General features: G+C 35.8%; 1 protein-coding gene across 1 annotated transcript in view; it reads left to right on the top strand.

Moving 5' to 3' along the window:
• The window catches only part of LOC136834935 (thrombospondin type-1 domain-containing protein 7B-like), a 155,426-nt gene that overhangs the window by 102,243 nt on the left and 30,683 nt on the right, over positions 1–22,500 (top strand). The window contains 5 exon segments of the mRNA XM_067097780.1: positions 7,912–8,836; positions 10,019–10,148; positions 13,319–13,446; positions 19,321–19,500; positions 20,067–20,170. Of these exon segments, the coding sequence (XP_066953881.1) occupies positions 7,912–8,836; positions 10,019–10,148; positions 13,319–13,446; positions 19,321–19,500; positions 20,067–20,170 (1,467 nt within the window).

Here is a 22,500-nt window from a genome sequence, read left to right on the forward strand (position 1 = left end):
TATCTTTTCATCTGCGTCTAATTTCACTTTTTTGTTATTTCATGTCTCACTCTATCCATTAACATATTCAACAGCAATTGGGATATAAAACAGCCATATCTCATACGGACTTTAACATCAAACCAGTCACTCTCCTCTCTACGGATTCTTAAAAACATTTTGCTTCGATCATAAAAACCCCTCTCTCTCTCTCTCTCTCTCTCTCTCTGTAGCTTTCTTTTACTCTCTGTGTATTTCCATTTTACATCTTTCTCTGATCAAGATAAAGGTTACATACCTTTGTCAAGCCCTATATCACATATACACACACACACACGCTCCCCCCACACATATATATATACATATATTATATTATATATTATTATATGAATAATTACTATTATTTTTATTATTGTTATTGGAACAATAACACTGACACAACAACGCCTTGCCTTTCTCCCAACCCTACCCTCATAAATCCAATCTTTCCTTTCCCCAGCAACAAAGAAATGATTCCTGCATTTTCGGCTGCCCGTCCTCGGGGCTTGGAAGAAACATGTCGGCCATGGCGATGCGCCAAAAGGCATCGACTTCCTCCTGGAGGAGGGAGGAGGGAGGAGGGGGGAGGGTGGAAGAGGAAAACCTCCTGCTTCTTCTCCTTCCCTTTCTTCTTCTTATTCACGTTCTTCTTCTTATTTCCCTTCTTCTCCTTCCTCCTCTTCTTTTTCTTCTTCTTCTTCTGGAGGAGTAGAAGGGGGGAGAGGGAAAAGCCTCCTCTTCTTCTTCTTCCTCTTCTTCTTCTTCTTCCCCTACTTCTCCTTCTTCTTCTTCTTCTTCTTCTTCTTCTTCTTCTGGAGGAGGAGGAGAAGGAGGGAGAGGGGAAAGCCTCCTGCTTTTCATTCTTCTTCTTCTCGTTCTTCTCCTTCTCCTTCTTATTCTTCATTTTCATCTTCTACTTCTTCTCAATCTCCTTCTTCTTCTTCTTCTTCTTCTTCTTCTTCTTCTTCTTCTTCTTCTTCTCGTTGTTCTCTTTCTTCTCATTCTTCATTCTTCATTTTCATCTTCATCTTCTACTTCTTCTCCTTCTCTCTTCTTCTTCTTACACTTCTACTTCTCCTCCATCTTCTTCTTATCCTCCGCCTTCTTCCTTCTTCTGAATCGTGTATTCAGGAGTCGTCGTCCTATAAATTCTCTTTACCTTCCTCAGGTTCGGTCCGCGAGACGTTTGATGCGACAAAGGCAAACGGGCCTTTTGTCTTCGCTCACGGGCAATAGCGGGTGTGACGTTCCGGAGAGAGCGACGGCGATGTGTCAAACAAAAATTGTGTTGATCGTGCTTCTCTTCCGACGTTTCAGATAGAGCGACGGCGATGTGTCAAACAAAAATTGTGTTGATTGTGTTCCTCTTTGTTTATTTGTTTGTTTATATTTATATGTATGTATGGAGGTATGCGTGTATGTGTATGTATGTGTTTTGAGTGTGTATATGTATATAACTTCACATTGTACTGTGGTATGACAGTATAAGACATTCATGGATATATGTACATATATACAGTATATATATGCATGTATGTATGTGTATATATATGTATATATATATATAATATATATATATTAGATAGATAGATAGTTGTATGTATGTATACATATATGTATATATATATACACATGCATATATATAAATATTTAGATAGATAGATTGATACACAAACACACACATTCATCATCAACTATATACATACATACATAAATACATATATATATATACATACTATACATACATAAATACACATACATATAACCAACGAAATCAAACGTCTCCACATCTCAAGAGGTTGACAGGAGCTAAGCGAAACAAAGTAAAACACAGGAATCAAGATAAACCAACGCATGCCACTGAAACGAAATGACTTCAGTATTCAGAGAGGAATCTGTCGACTGCATAGACCAGACCGTGACAGTTAAATACTGGGGCGTGGGAAGACACAGCTGTCACAAATAGTAGTGTGGATATCTAATTACTTGAGTTGGATTGAAGAAGAGCGATTTACTATTATTATTATTATTATTATTATTATTATTATTATTATTATTATTATTATTATTATTATTATCATTATTATTATTATTATTATTATTCATGGCGTAAATTAACACTGCATCCCATGTTGTGAATAATATTTCACGAATTATCATTCATAATAATAATAATAATAATAATATAATAATAATAATAATATTATTATTATTATTATTATTATTATTAATTTATGGCAGAAATTAATACTGAATTCCGTATTGTAATAATTATTTCACAAATTATTATTATTATTATTATTATTATTATTATTTTTTATAACAGAGAAATGAACCGCAATGAAGCACAATCCTAAATGAATACTGAATTCAGCATCGTTATTGGTTATTTCACGAATTTATTATTATTATTATTATTATTATTATTATTTTTTAAATTAATTTTTTTAAATGGAGAAATAAACCACAACGACCCACAATCCCAGAATCAGTGCAAAACGAGCAACATTCACAGTTCTCTCGCAAGGAACATCACACTGCCAAACCGGATTTCGTCATGAGAGCTCAGAGTCACAGCCTCTAAATGCATCCCTTCCAGCGCAGCTCTGGAAGACTTGCCATGAACGCATTTAGCATTCCAGACTTCCAGAGGGAACGACTTTTAAGAACAAAGTTTTGCCAGATCTTTTAGTTCTGGATATCAGGAGAGGCATTTGAAATTCGGTACATGAGGCGAGTAGCTCGTTGGATTGGGTGAGATTCATATATATCTCTCTCTCTCTCTCTCTCTCTCTCTCTCTCTCTCTCTCTCTCTCTCTCTCATATGTATAAAGTTTCATTCTCAAAAATGATTTCATGTGGTGGAATGTAAACTGTCTGCCTGTATCTCTGATACATACATATATATATACATATATATATATACATATATATATATATATATATATATATATATATATATATATATATATATATATATATACATATATATATATATATATATATATATATATATATATATATATATATATATATATATATATTTTATTAGACAGACAGACAGACAGTTTACATTCCATAACGTGAAATGTATTCCATTATGAAATGTTTTGAGAATGAAGAAATGAGAGAGAGAGAGAGAGAGAGAGAGAGAGAGAGAGAGAGAGAGAGAGAGAGAGAGAGAGAGCCTCAAAACATGAATTCACTTAGTGGTGTGTAAAATCTTCTCTCTCTCTCTCTCTCTCTCTCTCTCTCTCTCTCTTCATCCCCTCTTAACTGTATAAAAAATGTACCTTCATATTTTGGAATGTAAACCTGCTCTCTTGTAATAGTTGCATAGATAATGTCAGTGACCTCTCTTTCTCTCTCTCACTGAAAAAAACATGGGAGTTAAATTGCATACCATAATTTTTTTGTAAATACGTACAAGAGGCACAGGAATTGTCACAACTGTATTATATTCTATACTATATATACATACTATACATACATGTATATATATATTTTATATATATATATATATATATATATATATATATATATATATATATATATATATACAAATATATATATTTAATGTATATATATACATATATACATATATATATATATAAATATATATATAATGTTTATATACTTATAAATATATACTTATATATACTTATATATATACTTATAAATATATACATTATATATACATATATGTGTATGTTTTAAGAGGTGAGGTTACTGGCCCCTTACTCTAATTATTGACAATAATATAGCACCCATTTAAAGCTTAATGGAATGGCAGTCTGACTGCACCTTTTAAAAGCAGGAGGTGGAGTCGCCAAATATTCCTAATATTTATATATATGTTTTTCACTTCTTTTTAAACAAATGGCTATGAAGCACGCTGCATAAGAATGTATCTTCACTAATAATATGCATTATTATTAATATCGAGATACAGACCATTACTGTATATTGTACTTTAGTATAACTGAAAAAATATATTGCACTTCATTTAAAGTCAATGAAAGAATTATAATCCATAAGTTTTTGGAAGACTAATTAAAAATACCAAAAAACAAGTGCGCCGAAGTTTCTTCGGCGCAATCGAGTTTTCTGTACAGCGTATATTGCTCTATGAAGCTCTCAGCCACGGCCCATGAAAATCTCAGCCGCGGCCCATGAAACTTTCAGCCACGGCCCAGTGGTGGCATGTGTTGTTGGCCCCTATGGCGGTGCCAGACGCACGATCATGGCTAACTTTAACCTTAAATCAAATAAAAACTACTGAGGCTAGAGGGCTGCAATTTGGTATGATTGATGACTGGAGGGTGGATGATCAACATACCAATTTGCAGCCCTCTAGCCTCAGTAGTTTTCAAGATCTGAGAGCAAACAGAAAAAGCGCGGACGGACAGACAAATAGGCCATCTCAATAATCTTCTTTTACAGAGAACTATAAAGAAACCAAATCAAACCAGATTTCAAAACCAAACCAAAGCACATTTACCAAACTGAATAGACTTACTCAGCGAAACGTTCTTATTTCGGGGCTCTTGAGATCTGAATTCTCTCTTCTTCAGGAAAAGATAAGATTTCCTCTTTCCTTTTTCTCTATTTTTTGGCTTCTTGACTTCGTCGATGCCTCTGGCGGTCTCGAAAGCCGCATAAAAATTCCCTGGGATCCAATGCAGGGAAACTGTTATTTGTAAAGAGATCTGAATTCCTGGCGATGGGCACAAAGATTCAGCGTGCACTTATTTGCATAGATATGCTTATGCACGTTTGTATGTATTTATATATATATATATATATATATATATATATATATATATATATATATATATATTATATATATATATATATATATATATACACATATATGCATATATATATATATATATATATATATATATATATATATATATATATATATATTTTTAACTTACAGCGGGGACGAACCTCGGTATCCCGAGTAACAGGCCAATGCGGTACCGAATGACCTACCAAGCTCATGTGAGAAGGTTAAACCTACCGGTACCCTTTGGCCTGTCACCCGATACTGAGGTTCGTTCCCAATGTGAGTCAGAAGTTTATTTATATATATTCATTTATATATAATATATCCTATATATATATATATTATACATATATATATATATTATATATATGTGTGTGTGCACACACACATATGTATGTATGTATGTGTATATATATGTATTCATATATATACACATGCATGTGTGTGTTATGTGTGTGTTTACGTACATGTATGTGATACAAACAGCTCTTTGCCCATCTGAAAGCAACTCCCTTTGTCAAGCCTCTGCTAAACACACTGACCTGAGCACTGAATTTAGTGCCACCGTTCAAACTTCACTTCTGCACGTGTTAAATTTATCACCTGGTAGCACTATCTTCCAGGTAAATACAAATCCATAAAATATAATACAAACAAATACAATACAAATAAGATACAGGAAAATACAGCTGAAAACTTCAAAGCCAACAAATAAAAACAGATAGGCAAACAAATAACAAAAAATGACGGCAAAGCGACATTGGCCTTTAAAGAGGCACTGTGGCCCCCTCCCGGTATTACAGGCGTCAACATGGAAACTGTCCGCCAGTTTTCCTCTCGTAGAGGAAAATTGTCCATGAGTTTTCCTCTTGTAGAGGAAAGTTGTCCGCCAGTTTTTCCTCTTGTAGAGGAAAACTGTACGAAGTTTTCCTCTTGTAGAGGAAAGTTGTCTGCCAGTTTTCCTCTTGTAGAGGAAAACTGTACGCTAGTTTTCCTCTTGTAGAGGAAAACTGTCTGCCAGTTTTCCTCTTGTAGAGGAAAACTGTCCGCTAGTTTTCCTCTTGTAGAGGAAAATTGTCAGTTTTCCTCTTGTAAAAAATTGTCTCCCAATTTTCCTCTTGTAGAGGAAAACTATCTGCCAGTTTTCCTCTTGTAGAGGAAAATTGTTTGCCAGTTTCCTCTCGTAGAGGAAAACTGTCCGCTAGTTTTCCTCTTGTAGAGGAAAATTGTCTCCCAGTTTTCCTCTTGTAGAGGAAAATTGTCTGCCAGTTTTCCTCTTGTTGAGGAAAATTGTCTCCCAATTTTCCTCTTGTAGAGGAAAACTGTCTGCCAGTTTTCCTCTTCTAGAGGAAAATTGTCTGCCAGTTTTCCTCTTGTTGAGATAAGTTGTCTGCCAGTTTTCCTCTTGTAGAGGAAAGGTGTCTGCCAGTTTTCCTCTTGTACAGGAAAATTGTCCGGTAGTTTTCTTCTCATAGAGGAAAACTGTTGTCCTCTCGTAGAGGAAAACTGTCTGCCAGTTTCCTCTTGTAGATGAAAACTGTCAGCTAGTTTTCCTCTTGTTGAGGAAAATTGTCTGCCAGTTTTCCTTTTGTAGATGAAAACTGCACGGCAGTTTCTTTCTCAAAGAGGAAAACTGTCCGGTAGTTTTCTTCTTGTAGAGGGAAATTGTCTGCCAGTTTTAGGAAAACTGCCCTGAAGTTTTCCTCTTTCAGATGAAAACAGTCCTGGTAGTTTTCCTCTACAATAGGAAAACTGTCCGGCAGTTTTCCTCTTGTTTTCCTCTCGTAGACTCTCGGGGCCAGAAGGCAGGCATTATTGAAACACTCCCTGTTAGTTAATACAAGACTGGCGGCAAAATTTAAATTGTACTTTTTAGGATTTTATCCAACCTTTTTTCACACAGCAGTGAACCGTTATTTTCCAAAGGAAAAAATGTGTAAATGTAGGTTGAAAAAAAAAAAAAATTTTCCACTTTTATTTATCTTGTATTATTCCAGCCTTATCTTGTACTACTACAGATTTATCTTATATTACTCCAGACGTATCTTTTATTAGTAGGGATTTTATCTTGTATTCTTCTAGATTTATATTTTATTACTACCAATTCTATCTTAATTACACCAGATTTATCTTGTATTACTCCAGATTCAACTTGTATTACTCTAGATTATTTTTGTATAACTCCAAATTGATCCTCTATTACTCCAGATTCTATCTTGTATTGCTCCAGATTTATCTTTTATTACTCCCTATTTTATCTTGTATTGCTCCATATTTATCTTCTATTACTCTAGGTTTCTCTTGTATTACAACAGATTCTATCTTGTATTCCTCCAGATTTGTATTACTACACGCTTTATCTTTTAGTAGTCCAGATTTATCTTTTATTACTACATACTTTATCTTGTATTACACCAGATTTCTCTTGTATTACTCCTGATTTCTCTCGTTTAATCATATGAAACACTGGTTATAACTATCAATAAGTCGGCGACTTGTACAAAACCTGTTCTTGACGTGTGTGCAACAAGTTGGTCACGTGTTTATATATGTGTTTTACAGCAGTTGCACGCGGCCTTATAGGTACATACCTTGAATGGAGTAATACATTCAAAGTGTATAACTGCAAGGGTGTATCCGTACTGCTGAAAAACATATATAAACATGTCACCAACTTGTTGCACACATCAATAACAAGTTGTGCACAAGTAAACGACTTATTGGTTGCTATAACCAGCGGTCCATATGATTATCCAGTGTTCCATATGATTATCCAGCATTTGCCTGACTGGTCTTCTACTTGTTTGTGATATGTGTGTGTGAATAAGTTGCAGACAAGTTGTACATGTGTTTGTGAAGTGCTTTACTGTAGTGTGGACACACCCTAAGGATTGGATTGGAACATACTAGCACAGTTACTCCTTAACCATATTTGAGCATGTTGCACAGACAATTGAAGTTAATTAGTCTGTTTAATTTATTCTATTTTCTGAATCTCTTTCTTGCCCCATTATGCAACTGTATAGAGTGATACTGTTTTGGGTTGGATAGTCATATATCTTGATACTGGATATCACTGTGTCTATTCTTTGTCTTTCCAGGTGGGAAATGGGAAGCTGGCAATTGGTCGCCATGCATACTGGACAAAGAGCGCTTCATGGACTCAGAGGGATTATGCAGAGGGTACCGCCTGAGATTCGTCATCTGCAGGGTCCACGGCAGCATATCTTACACAGACTCAGAGTGCAGCACACCGCCACCGGCCAGGGCTATCCACTGCAAGACTCCCTGTCCCCAGAACTGTATCGTGGGCCCCTGGAGTAGGTGGTCAACATGTTCTTGCCAAGACTCTTCCAGCCACCGCACGCGGACCGTTCTCGTAGCGCCGTCCCAAGGGGGCGAAGGTTGCCCTGCTCTCATCCAATCCCGTCCGTGCCCCGGTGAATGCCTCAACATCTCTTCCTCCTCTCTCCTTCGCGAGGAAGCGTTGCTGGATTCTTCTTCTTCTTCTTCTCCCAATGTGAAACTGAGAGTTGGAAAGTGGGGGCCGTGCCAAGGCCTCAGGGGCGACGGAGTGACGCCTGAGAAGCGACAGGCAAGACGGTTGGAAGGACACAGGGGACCTGGGGTCGTGGGGGAAAGACTGGGCAAGAGGACCAGGGCAGAACTACCAGAACCCTGGGATAAAGAGAGAGAGTTTGCTTCATTTCCCAAGCGGGGTCTTCTGGGGCTCTCCCTCAAGAGAGACTGGGGTAGGAGTTACAACTCGATTCTGGGACCGCGACACAAAGACTTCGACGAATCGTCGAACCTCATTCCGGGTCACTTCGACGAGGACCCGCCCGAGGGGGTGCTCTCAGACAACGAAGAGAAGGTCCTCGCTGTAGATGAGGAGATGATTGCCCCAGAGGAAGACAACGACACAGAGGAGGAGGAGGAGGAGGATCACGACAATTTGCCGGTTGTCGGACGCCAAGAGAGGAAGATGGCTTGCATTCACAGTAATGGAACTCGACTTCCACTCAGGTGAGTAATAGTACTACTTTGACCTTTAGTTTATGCCATTGTACCACCTTGCATCGTAAGATACTGGAATAATCTAATTTCTGTGACAGCACAGATATTGTTGGGTGAATAATACCACTCTGTGTGCGTTATTATGTAACAGTTTATATTTGCATGAGCTTTTGTACATAAACTTCTTTGTATTTTTCGTTTTCTTAGGTATGACTCACTCCCTGATACAAAACTTACAAGACCTAACGTTATTTAAGGCTTACAGCATTGTTGGATAGTGTATCTGTGATTATTCACTGTGTATATATAGATAACAGTCCAAAAATATGAAAAGACAAGGAGAGAGTAGTCACTGTGACTCAAAAATACCTTTATCACACATGTGACCTATAGATGCTATACGAGTATATACCAGTCTCTTCGACCTGAATATTTGCTTGAACTATATTTGATTTAACATTTACCGTCAACAAACAGGTCATAATTTTAGTTCAGTTTCTTTGTCTGATTAGCAACGGGATTGACCAGACAATCAGGTCTGGATTTTTGCAAAAATTTGGCCAAACTTGGGTCAGTGCGACTATATAACACGTATTTATTATACATGTGACCTACTGTATAGATGCTATATACTCATCTCCATGACCTGAATATTTGCCAAAATTATATCTGACTTAACATCTACGTTACCATACAGGTCCTATTTTTAGTTCGGTGTCTTTGTTTGATTAATATAGCACGATTGCCCAAAAAGGTAGGTTTGGATTTTTTAAGAAAATTTTACCAAACTTGGGCATCGTAACTGCCATAAGTGATTACATTTAGGGAGTGATAGAAATGAAACCTTTAGAGTGAAATGACTTTTTGGAAATAGACTCATCCAACTTGGCGGAGGTCTGCGATGGTCGAGAGCCCCTATTCATTTCAAGAATTTTAGTATCAACCTAAATTAGTTCCGATTCAAGAGAAAGACACAAAAGAAGAATCAGGATTAGCAACCTACTTTAACCGAGCCTGACTTTACCTAAAGCTTTTCTTTAAAGCGTATTTGGAAACTAATTACTATTCTCTATACATGAATAGGTTTTGAATCTCAGCCATTGCGTTCTAGGCCGGACAACGTACTTTAACCTAACCTTTTCCTCGAAGTGTTTTCAAGACTAATAACTTATTCTCTTTATAAACCAAAAGGTTCTGCATCTCAGCCATTGAGTTCCAAGCCATGAGGTTCCGGACCTGTATTGTGGACCGGGACTGCCTTGTCACCCAGTGGTCCAGTTGGGAAACTATCGTCCCAGGATGCATTGCTCCAAATGGACTGGTAAGATCTTGGACCAGCTTTTTGTCTCTGAGAGGAAAAGTAATTTTTGGAGAAAGTTTAACTTACACACAGCCATTGGATCATTATATATATATTATTATATATATATATATATATATATATATATATATATATATATATATATATATATATATATATATATATATATATATATATATATATATATATATATATATATATATATATATATATATATATATATATATATATATATATATTATATATATATATAAATATATATATATATATATATATATATATATATATATATATATATATATATATATATATATATATATATATATATATTTGCTACAAATCTATCTGTAAATACCAAGAGAAACAAAATAAATAAGTTTGATATTTTCAAACATTTCAACTCATTTTGATTTACAACTGCATCCTGACATATTTTTTCTTTATATTTGCACCTGTAAACGTACCAGTATTGACTTATTGTACTGTTTCATTTTACATTTACCGATTTGTATACAGAATCTTGTCTTTACTGATTAGGCGTCTTTTGAATATTTTTGTAAGTGGCTTTTGATTTTAGAGGGCTACAGATATATGTCTTTTTTTTTTTAAATGATAAAGTATGATGAAATATTCATAAGCACCATTATTATACTCATAATTCTTTACTGTCTATTCTGAGGGTAATGAAACTGAAGAAGATTATCATTATCATCAATCACAGGATCCTTCCGCCCGCATTCCCATAGACCATTCTCTCTCTCTCTCTCTCTCTCTCTCTCTCTCGTGCATTAGAATGGAGGACGCACTGCAGGAAACATGACACATAATGCGGAGTTTTGCGTTGGATATATTGGCTATGTCTTCAGCAATATGACTATTGCAGCTGCTAAGACCCTTTTAACAGAGAGAGAGAGAGAGAGAGAGAGAGAGAGAGAGAGAGAGAGAGAGAGAGAGAGAGAGAGAGAGAGAGAGATTACATTCAAGAACAATGCTTCTAATTTTTCTCGGACATCAATATCACATTCAAGAACAATTCTTCTAATTTTCTTGGACATCAATACAGAGAGAGAGAGAGAGAGAGAGAGAGAGAGAGAGAGAGAGAGAGAGAGAGAGAGAGAGAGAGAGAGAGAGAGATTATATTCAAGAACAATTCTTCTAATTTTTCTCGGACATCAATACAGAGAGAGAGAGAGAGAGAGAGAGAGAGAGAGAGAGAGAGAGAGAGAGAGAGATTATATTCAAGAACAATGCTTCTAATTTTTTCTCGGACATCAATAGAGAGAGAGAGAGAGAGAGAGAGAGAGAGAGAGAGAGAGAGAGAGAGAGAGAGAGAATTATATTCAAGAACAATTTTTCTAATTTTTCTCGGACATCAATACAGAGAGAGAGAGAGAGAGAGAGAGAGAGAGAGAGAGAGAGAGAGAGAGAGAGAGAGAGAGAGAGAGAGAGAGTATTAAATTCAAGAACGATGCTTCTAATTTTTCTCTTACATCAATAGAGAGAGAGAGAGAGAGAGAGAGAGAGAGAGAGAGAGAGAGAGAGAGAGAGAGAGAGAGAGAGAGTCACATTCAAGAACAATGCTTCTATTTTTTTCTCCCACATCAATATATCTTCTGTCCCAAATCTATGTGTTTACATGTTTTAAAAAGCTAATTTTATCTATAAATTAATATAATATTCTTCAGAAGCAGACTGTTTCGCTCTTCCAAATTAATAAGGAAAAAAATTATATTTACCGATAAAGCTAGATATTGTTATGAAGGAAATGAACATGCTAGATTGGCTGTCAGTTCTGAAAGGCAATCACAAAGAAATATATTAAAATATGAACAAATCTGATCCATGAAATGTCAGCCTTTAATCAATAGCTTTCAGAAGCGTCAAGTAAATCATTTATTTCAAATCTTTTTACTTTGAGTTTTTCTCTGTCTATCTATCAGTCTGACTATCTATCTATCTTTCTGTCAGTTTATCTATCTATCTATCTATCTATCAGCCAGTTTATCTATCTATCTATCTGTCCATCCATTTACTGTTTCTTTATTCCTTCCTCGGTAACATTTCACTGGTGGAATTATTTCATGAGGAGACCCCTAAATACACACGATGTCTCTCTCTCTCTCTCTCTCTCTCTCTCTAACTCATTCATTCTACCCCACTCTCTCTTTCTTTTTCTAGAATTCAACATTGTTCTCGAGCTGGCTTTAATTAAACAATTTATTTTTCCTGCCTTCGCATGAAGACAGCAATTTCTCTCTCTCTCTCTCTCTCTCTCTCTTCCATTTGTTTCTGTTTTTTCTACGCTAAATTCTCCCTCTCCTCTCTAGGTATTTGTATTGATAGTCTTTTATTTCTGTTGTGCTTTGTTTTCAATTACATCTCTCTCTCTCTCTCTCTCTCTCTCTCTCTCTCTCTCTCTCTCTCTCTCTCTTTGTTTTCATGTAAAATTATTCCGCTCCTCTTCTCCTTTGCAATGATAGTCTTTTATTCCTGTTGTGCTTTGTTTTCAATTACATTTCACTCTCTCTCTCTCTCTCTCTCTTCCATTTGTTTTTATGTAAAATTATTCCTCTCCTCTTCTCCTTTGCATTGATACTGTTGTATCTCTGCTGTTCCTGGTTTTCAATGACATTCTATCTCTCTCTCTCTCTCTCTCTCACACACACACATTCCCTCCCTCTTCTCTCTCTCTCTCTCTCTCCCTCTCTCTCTTCTCTCTATCTCACTCGTTCTCTCTCTTCTCTCTATCTCTCTCTCTCTCTCTCTCTCTTCTCTATCTCTCTCTGTCTCTCTCTTCTCCATTTCTCTCTTCTCTCTCTCTCTCTCTCTCTCTCTCTCTCTCTCTCTCTCTCTCCATTTCTCTTCTATGTCTCTCTCTCTCTCTCTCTTCTCTTCTCTCTCTCTCTCTCTCTCTCTCTCTCTCTCTCTCTCTCTCTCTCTCTCTCTCTCTCACACACACACACACACGCACAAACAAATTCTAAGACGACCTCTCACACCGACTCGGATTAAAGATCATTCCTTTCCTCCCTCATTCTCATGCAAACGTTTCCTCCGAGATGAAAAAAAAAATGCCTTAATTCCTTCAGCCCGATTTCCCAGCCAAAGACGGGGCCCTTGAAAACGTCCTAATATCTCTCTGTCTCTGTCTCTCTCTCTCTCTCTCGCAGGTCGTGAGAGAAGTGAGGGAGAGGAGGAGGAGGGGCCTGGCCCTGCAGCAGGGGAACGGAGTCCCCTGCCCTCATCTGCTCGAGAAACACACCTTGCCGGACCCGAGTCTGCAACCCTGCGATACCAAGTAAGGCCTCCCAGTGGGACCTCCAGAATTTGGATTCTTTTTTTATTTATTTGTTTATTTATTTATCTGTTTGGTGTTCTGGCTTCCTGTGTGACTTTGTAAATAATCTATTATTATTTCCTATTGTCCTATCTTTTTAAATTTGTTTATATAATGTTATTATATTTTTCTAAGGCAGATTGTTTTGCGATACCAAGTATGGCCTCCCAGTGGGACCTCCAGAATTTGAATCTTTTTGTTTTATTTCTTTATTTGTTTATTTGTTGGTGTTCTTTCTTCCTGTGTGACTTTGCAAATAATCAAATTATCTAATATTATTTCCTACTGGCCTATCTTTCTAAATCTGTTTACGAAATCATAAGACTCGAAAAACCAGACCGAACCTTGATCACCCAATAAAAGAGAGAGAGAGAGAGAGAGAGAGAGAGAGAGAGAGAGAGAGAGAGAGAGAGAGAGAGAGAGAGAGAGAGAGAGAGAGAGACTACTGTAACATGAAGTTAAACATGAAGAGTGTCTTTATCTCACTGCGACCGCATTCGACTTTATGAGGAGACAGTGAATATGGTCTAAGAGAGAGAGAGAGAGAGAGAGAGAGAGAGAGAGAGAGAGAGAGAGAGAGAGAGAGAGAGAGAGAGAGAGAGAGAGAGAGAGCTGCTGCTATATTTCTTCACGGCAGATTGCTTCGCTCTCCTTAATTAATAAAAATTTATATTTACTCTAAAGGTGGGTATTGTTATGAAGGAAATGAATACCAATATGATCTTGTATTATTTCACATTAATTTGTCTTTCTGTCTGTAAAGATTCTTCTTTTAATTACTGTCATTATCCTCGTGTTTTCCTTCAATTCGGCTAATTCTTGTGTTATTTCACATTAATCCTTCTTCCTGTCTGTCAAGATTCTTCTTTTAACTGCTATTATTATTATTCTCGTGTTTTCCTTCATTTCACGTGATTCTCCAAACTTTGCTTTTTTGCCATTAACTTTCTTCCTTCTTTCTACGAGTCTTTGTTATAATCTCATATAATTCCTCTTCCATTATATCTGTATGTGACTTTGCTTTGTCACCTAATTCTACATTATGATTCTCTCTTTTGTTATCCACAGAGTAATCTTTAATTATAAATCTTTTGTTTTTTTATATAAAACTTAAAAACAATATCATCCTTGAAATATTCTCAATCATCATCTAATCCGGAAGAAGAGATAAATTTGTTTAGTCAGAAGAGGAAGAGAGGCTTGTCAATTTGGCCCAGGAAAATTTGGTCAGTCAAGAACGGGGAAATTCAAGAGGAGCCTCTGAGCCTTCTATTGGGGTCAAGTTCACCTCTTAATCTTTTATCTGCCTCTCTCTTTATTACTTTCCTTCTCGCCTGGGCAATATACGGATATTAGTTAGCCCCTTGAATTTAGCTTTTGTATAGTTGAAACTAATTTTTAATCTGTGGACACAAACGTTAACTGGTTTTAAATGTCATCATTGTGATTCATTAAAATAAACAAATACTCCTTGACAATTTGGACGCAACTGCAATTCTCTCTCTCTCTCTCTCTCTCTCTCTCTCTCTCTCTCTCTCTCTCTCTCTCTCTCATATTCACTCTGTCTCCTCATAAAGCCGAATGGGGTCGCAGTGGGAAATAGACACCCTTTATGTTCAATCTGCATAATACAGTAGTCTCTCTCTCTCTCTCTCTCTCTCTCTCTCTCTCTCCTCTTATTGGATGATCAAGGCTCGGTCTGGTTTTCTGAGTCTTATGAATATTCAAAATATGTACACTTCCAAAGATACTAAATGAAACAGGTCATTAACGTAAGCGGTAACAATAGGCCAAGCTCAAGAAGGGTATTCTTAGTTAACACTGGCAATGAAATAGAGAAAGAAACGAATCAGTTATCACACTGAGAGAGAGAGAGAGAGAGAGAGAGAGAGAGAGAGAGAGAGAGAGAGAGAGAGAGAGAGAGAGAGAGAGAGAGACCTAGCGCAGGAGAATATGAGGTCAGATTCAAGACATGCAAGCCCAGTGTTCTAGTAAAAAAGAAAAATAGCATTTTAAAATCTCAAGTGAAAACGAATACTTTTCCCTTTACTAATTCGATGTCAGGATATTATCACATCATCGAATCATTTCCACTCATCCTGATTATTAGCTGGCTAATATGAAAATAACGGCCCATAAAGTTTAATAACGTTTAATAGTTTTCAATGCAAATTATGATGAGTTCATGTGACTGTGATCAGCGTGTAATATCAGTTCATTACAGTTCAGAGATTCCCTATTTTTCCTGAGTGTCGTTTATCATTTTTGAAAAGTTTTCAACATCAATAACGCTTATTAGGTAATTATATTGTCGATACAGTTGAAATTGAAGTTGAAGTTGTTCAGTCCTCCCACAGGCTATGGTCTCTAAGGAGGACATCAGCCGGGTAACCCGGCCCCCTCCCCCACCATGTCGTCCCTCAGGGCAGTAACTATTCAATAGGCTGTCTCATTATCCGCTCCTTGACGGGGAGCGAACGCTGGTCCCCGAGATTTCGAGGCCAAGTTACCAACTGTACTAGCCAGTTACATGCAGATATTATACAGACTCTCTACCTTTCAGCCAAAATGAAAAATGAATAAAAATTCATTATATAAGAAAAAAAGTTTCGTTGGCTGGACGAACTATTTCTTGCTGTGTATATTAAAACAACAACAACAATAATAAAAATTATAATAATAAAAGTAATTCTAACAATAATAATGGTGAAATCCTCAGTGGTGTGAGTGTAAATATATATTCGAGAATATATATTTACTCTTGAATCAGCGTGGACTTTTGCACAATTTTAGTCAGTCATGTGATAATTTTGAAAATATTTGATAATTTATGGAAATTTTTATAAATAATAATAAAATGTATATTTACACTTGAAAAGGGCTAAATTTTTACACAATTTTAGTACTCATTTGATTATGAAATTTTCATGAATAATAATAATAATAATAATAATAATAATAATAATAATAATAATAATAATAATAATAATAATAATAATAATAATAATAATAATAATAATAAAATACTCATAGTAACACGAGTCTTAAAATGGAGAAACAAATCCACAGTTTTATCTTTATATATATGTACATATGCATAAATGAGAATTTATTTCTCCAATAATAATAATAATAATAATAATAATAATAATAATAATAATAAAATCTAAAGACTAAATATGACTTCACCAAAGAATATTGCCAACAATATTCTTCTTTAAAAAAATAGACCAGGCAGTCTGGGTACATGTATTCTTTGTTTAACTCCAGTAAAGTAATTTATTTCGTCTTTAAGCGCCATTTTCCGCTGTAATTTATTACGGTTATAAAAAACTCCCTAAACTTTCTTTTTTTAAAAGTAAAAAGAGAAGAACGTAACTGAATTTGTTCAACCGAAATACAATGATGCTCTTAAATTCGTCGAATAGAAAAAAACTAACGAAAGAAGTTCTTGCTAAATTATATTTCCCAAAGCACAAGGGAATAGGGGAATATTTTGAGTTGTTAGATTACACACATAGTGGAACAGTTTGATTGTTATGTATTTTTAAAACAGTGGAATATTTTGATTGTTAGATAATATTTTCAAAACAAAAGGAAATAGCGGAATATTTTGATTGTTGGATAACATTTTCAAAACAAAAGGAAATAGTGGAATATTTTGATTGTTAAGTAACATTTTCAAAACAAAAGGAAATAGCTGAATATTTTGATTGTTAGATAACATTTCCAAAACAAAAGGAAATAGCGGAATATTTTGATTGTTAGATAAAATTTTCAAAACAAAAGGAAATAGTGGAATATTTTGATTGTTAGACAACATTTTCAAAACAAAAGGAAATAGTGGACTATTTTGATTGTTAAGTAACATTTTCAAAACAAAAGGAAATAGTGGAATATTTTGATTGTTAGATAACATTTTCAAAACAAAAGGAAATAGTGGAATATTTTGACTGTTCGATAATATTTTCAAAGCAAAGGGAAACAGTGGAATATTTTGATTGTTCGATAATATTTTCAAAGCAAAGGGAAACAGTGGAATAATCTGATTGTTAGACTGTATTTTATAAAGTACATGGAAACAGTGAAATATTTTTATTGTTAGATTGTATTTTCAAAGCAAAGGGGAACAGTGGAATATTTTGATTGTCAGAGTGTATTTTTTTTAAAGCTCTAGGATATAGTGAAATATTTTGATTGTTAGATAAAATTTTCAAAGCAAAGTGAAACAGTGGAATATTTTCTTTCTGAACTGCATTGCATGTGTTTAAATTAAATACTTTCTCATGATGAAATTTCATGTTTAAGTGGAACTAATGGCCCTCTTGCTAGAGGACATGATAATTATGTAGTTAAATCGCGTTAAAAATTCATTTATCAATTACTTCATGGATTAAATAATTTAATACAGCTTTGATACTGAAGAACATTTCGAAACATGGAAATCCATCTTAATTATGACCTCTCAATCTTACAAAGGAAAAAAACGGAGAAAATGTTAATTTTCCCGAATTAAAAAAAAAACAATAAAAGGCTCTATCTACACAGACATAACTTTCATTTTCCAAAATAATCCATTCTTCCAGATTTCAATTAATAATAATAAAAAAAAAAGAGTAGCCATTTCCAAAGGGCGTTGGACTAATGTTATATGCCGAATTCCTCATTCTTCCAGGTACCAATAGGTAATTTCAGAGCACAACTTTCAAACTGGAACAATTTCCAGGTGTCCTCACCCTCTTTACCTAATTCTCTTATGTACCAAAGAGTAACTCCAGATCACCCCAGATCATTCTTGCAGGTACCAATGGTCATTTCCAGAACACAACTTTCAAATAGGCAACATTTTCAGATGTCCTCACCTTCTTGCATCATTCTTCCAGGTACCAATGGATAATTCCAGAACACAACTCCCAAAAGGGCGCCATTTCAAGTTGTCCTTACCTTCTTTTACTTATTCTTCCATGTACCAAGGGGTGATTCCGGAGAACAACTTTCAAATAGGCACCCTTTCAATTGTCCTCACCCTCCTTGCCTCATTCTTCCAGGTATCAATGGATAATTTCAGAAGACAACTCCCAAAAGGGCACCATTTCCAGTTGCCCTAACCTTACTTTACCTCATTCTTCCAGTTACCTATGAAGGATTCCAGAGCACGCGTTTCAAACAGGAACCTTTTCAGTTGTCTTCACCCACTTTGCCTCATTTTTCCAGGTGCCAGTGGGTAATTCCAGAACGCAACTTTCTATTAGGCAAGATTTCCAGTTGTCCTCCCCCTCTTTGCCTCATTCTTCCAGGTACCAAAAGGTAATTCCAGAACACAACTTTCAAATAGGCATCATTTCCAGTTGTCCTATCCTCTTTGCCTTATTCTTCCAGGTAACAATTGGTAGTTCCAGAACACAACTTCTAAAATGGCACCAAATTTAGTTGTTCTTACCCTCCTTCGCCTCATTCCTCCAGGTTATATAGGCACCATTTCCCTTTCTGTCTCATTCTTCTAGGTACCAATGAATAATTCCAGAACCCAGCTCACATATAGACACCATTTCCAGTTGTCCTTACCTCTGCTTAATTCTTCTAGGTGCCAATCGGTCATTCCAGAACCCACCTTCCAGAAAAGCATAATTTCCAGTTGCCCTCAACTTCCTTAGCCTAATTCTTCCAAGTATCCATAGCTAATGCCAGAGCTTAAATATTTTTGAAATAGGCACAATTTCCAGCTGTTCTTACCCTCTTGTCTCATTCTTCCAGGTACCAAAGAGTAATTCCAGACCCCGACTTCCAAAAAGGCAACTTTTCAAGTTGTCCTGAACCTCTGTTTCCTTCTTCCAGGTACCAGTGGGTAAGTTCAGCCTGGGGCCCGTGCATGGCCTCTGCAGGGACGGAGGAAACGCCCATCGAATGTGGCGGAGGCGTCCAGACGCGTCAGCTGACCTGCGTTAGAGCAGCTGATCAGATCCCAGTCCACGATGACTTGTGTATACATGTCGAGCCGCCACCCAGGGTGCAGAGGTAATAAATATCTTTATATATATATATATATATATATATATATATATATATATATATATATATATATATATATATATATATATATATTATATATATATATAGTTTATATGTGTGTGTGCATGTACAGATGTATCAATGGCAAAATGAAACACTGGGTATAAGTACTGACCAGTTTTGTCTTTACATCTCAGACATTTTCTGAGGGACAGTCACCAAGTTTTTCAATCTTCCTGTGGTAAATCTATATATATATATATATATATATATATATATATATATATATATATATATATATATATATATATATATATATATATATATATATATATATATATATATGAAGAATGTACAGTAATATACTTTGATTATCAGGACGAAATTTATTTGCAATAATATATGCATTTCGTCTTGATAATCAAAGAATATCACTGTGAATCCTTCTGTACATGACTGAGAAGCACTTCACGGTATTTTTAAATTTCATATATAATATACATATAAATATAAACGTACATATGCATTGTTATGATGTTATACTGACATTTCTTGACTTCCTATTCCCAAAGGTGCGAAGTGGGTTGTGAGAGAGACTGTGCTGTTGGACCTTGGTCGAACTGGGGTTTGTGTACTGTTGAAGACTGCTCGGCAACTGTGTCTCCAGCTACTCCAGGTAGGTAGCTGCTGATTATCAATGGAATACGTTGCGCCCGATAGGCAACCACTTCCCGTAATAACTGCCTCGATGACTGCTATCCATACATACCGTATATGTGTATATATATGTATACATATGCATATATATGTATGTACATATTATGTATAAGTGATTATAATTATATATCTATATATTTATATATATAAGTATATATATTGTATATATAATATATATATTATAATTATATATTATATATATAAGTATATATATTGTATACATAATATATATATTATATACATATATATATATCTTCTTCTTCTTCTTTTTCTTTTAACGTGCTTTTATTCCCATTTTTGTATGGGGTAAGCACGATGCCTTCTTTTGAAGGACTTTTTGATTTGGCTTTGGGGTAGACCTGTGGTCTCGATCGGCTGCCCTGCCTGACATCGCTTAGACCCCGGTACGTATGTTTCATGTATCATACCAGACCCAACGCCCTTTCTTCCCAGCAGCGAGAAGTTATTGCGCGGGTATGGCGAGCGTTCGAGACGTGTGAGATGTTTATGTTTTTAGAAGGTGTTGTAGTGGCTTTGTTTTGTGTGTGTATTTAGTCTGTAACATCCATTTGCTTTTTAAGCAAACCTATCCGTTGATTACATATATAATCCCGGGATGTCTACACGGATAGCAAAGTGTCTGCCTCTCTGATCAGCCGGCTTGAGGGATTGAACCCGCGCCACAGACCTCTACAAGTCCGAAGCTGCTGCTGTAACCGACTGAGCCATCGAGGCTATATATATATATATATATATATATATATATATATATATATATATATATATATATATATATATATATATATATATATATATATATATAAAAAATAAGAAAGGCCCATAAAACACTATCCCATATATTTCCTTGTTTCTGTGCTGTTCACTAGTAAAATATGGACTGAACAATGGTATATATACAAAAACATGAAGGTGTGGCCTTGGGCCTCCGATGTTAAGGAGGTGGCGTTTCTTAAAGGAGAAAAAATTCCCTAGTGGTTTTTGGCCTCATTAGCTCCCGTTTGGCGATGGATCTGGCGGTTTTCTTGATCTTCCTCAAAAGGGTTTAAGGTGTCAATGGCGTCCGATTTCAATGCAGATTCATATTGTTGGTTTGATTGATGATAGCAGATTCAGCATCTTTCTTTTGACACAGCTACTCTTGAAAACCAACTCCCCCCTCCAGTTAATGACATGCCCTGTATTTCTAATATGGGGAAACGCGTAAGGATCTTTTGTGCTCTGTTATTCTTTGCGAGATATGTCTCGCCTACATAAATGTGTCATGACAATTACTACACGGTATCTTGTAAACTCGGCTTCTTCCCTTTTGTTATTTAAAGTATACGTTAACGAGCGAACTCCCGATGGATTTGGGATAATGGAAAATGAAAGGATTATTAGAACTGAGTTGCTCGGTGGCCTTTTGGATGTTTTCATCGGGCCTCTGCAACAACAAAATAAAGCTTCCATACGATGAAAACATCCAAAAGGCCACCGAGCAACTCAGTTCTAATAATCCTTTCATTTTCCATTATCCCAAATCCATCAGGAGTTCGCTCGTTAACGTATACTTAAATAACAAAAGGGAAGAAGCGGAGTTTACAAGATACCGTGTTCATGACATTTATGTAGGCGAGACAAGATCGCTCTCGCAAAGAATAACAGATCAGGATTCGGGAATTTTCCACATATTAGAAATACAATGTCATTAACTGGAGTGGGGCGGAGTTTTTTCAGAGTAGCTGTCCGACAAAAGAAAGATGCTGGAATCTGCTATCATCAATCAAACCAACAATATGAACCTGTCAGGAGGACATTGGAAATCGGACGCCATTGACACCTTAATCCTCGGACCCTTTTGAGGAAGATGACCCAAGAAACGCGACCGCCAGATCCATCGCCAAACGGGAGCTAATGAGGCCAAAACCACTAGGGAATTTGGTCAATCGGTCGGAGGCCCAAGGCCACACCTTCATGTTTTTGTATATATACCATTGTAACTTTCCACCTGTCCATATTCTACCAGTGAACAGGGCACAGAAACAAGTGCCTGAAATATATGGTTTCAACGTTTAAATAGTGTTTTATGGGCCTTCTTATTTTCAAATTACACTGTAGTATTACAGGAAAAGACATTAATATATATATATATATATATATATATATATATATATATATATATATATATATATATATATATATATATATATATATTGAATAGTCCCTACCCTGTCCTGAACTTTACAGAGGCAATGAAAAGAAAAAAAAGTGGAAACGGAAGGGTTTTGA

Source organism: Macrobrachium rosenbergii, chromosome 54 (assembly GCF_040412425.1).
Source record: "Macrobrachium rosenbergii isolate ZJJX-2024 chromosome 54, ASM4041242v1, whole genome shotgun sequence".
NCBI lineage: Eukaryota > Metazoa > Arthropoda > Malacostraca > Decapoda > Palaemonidae > Macrobrachium > Macrobrachium rosenbergii.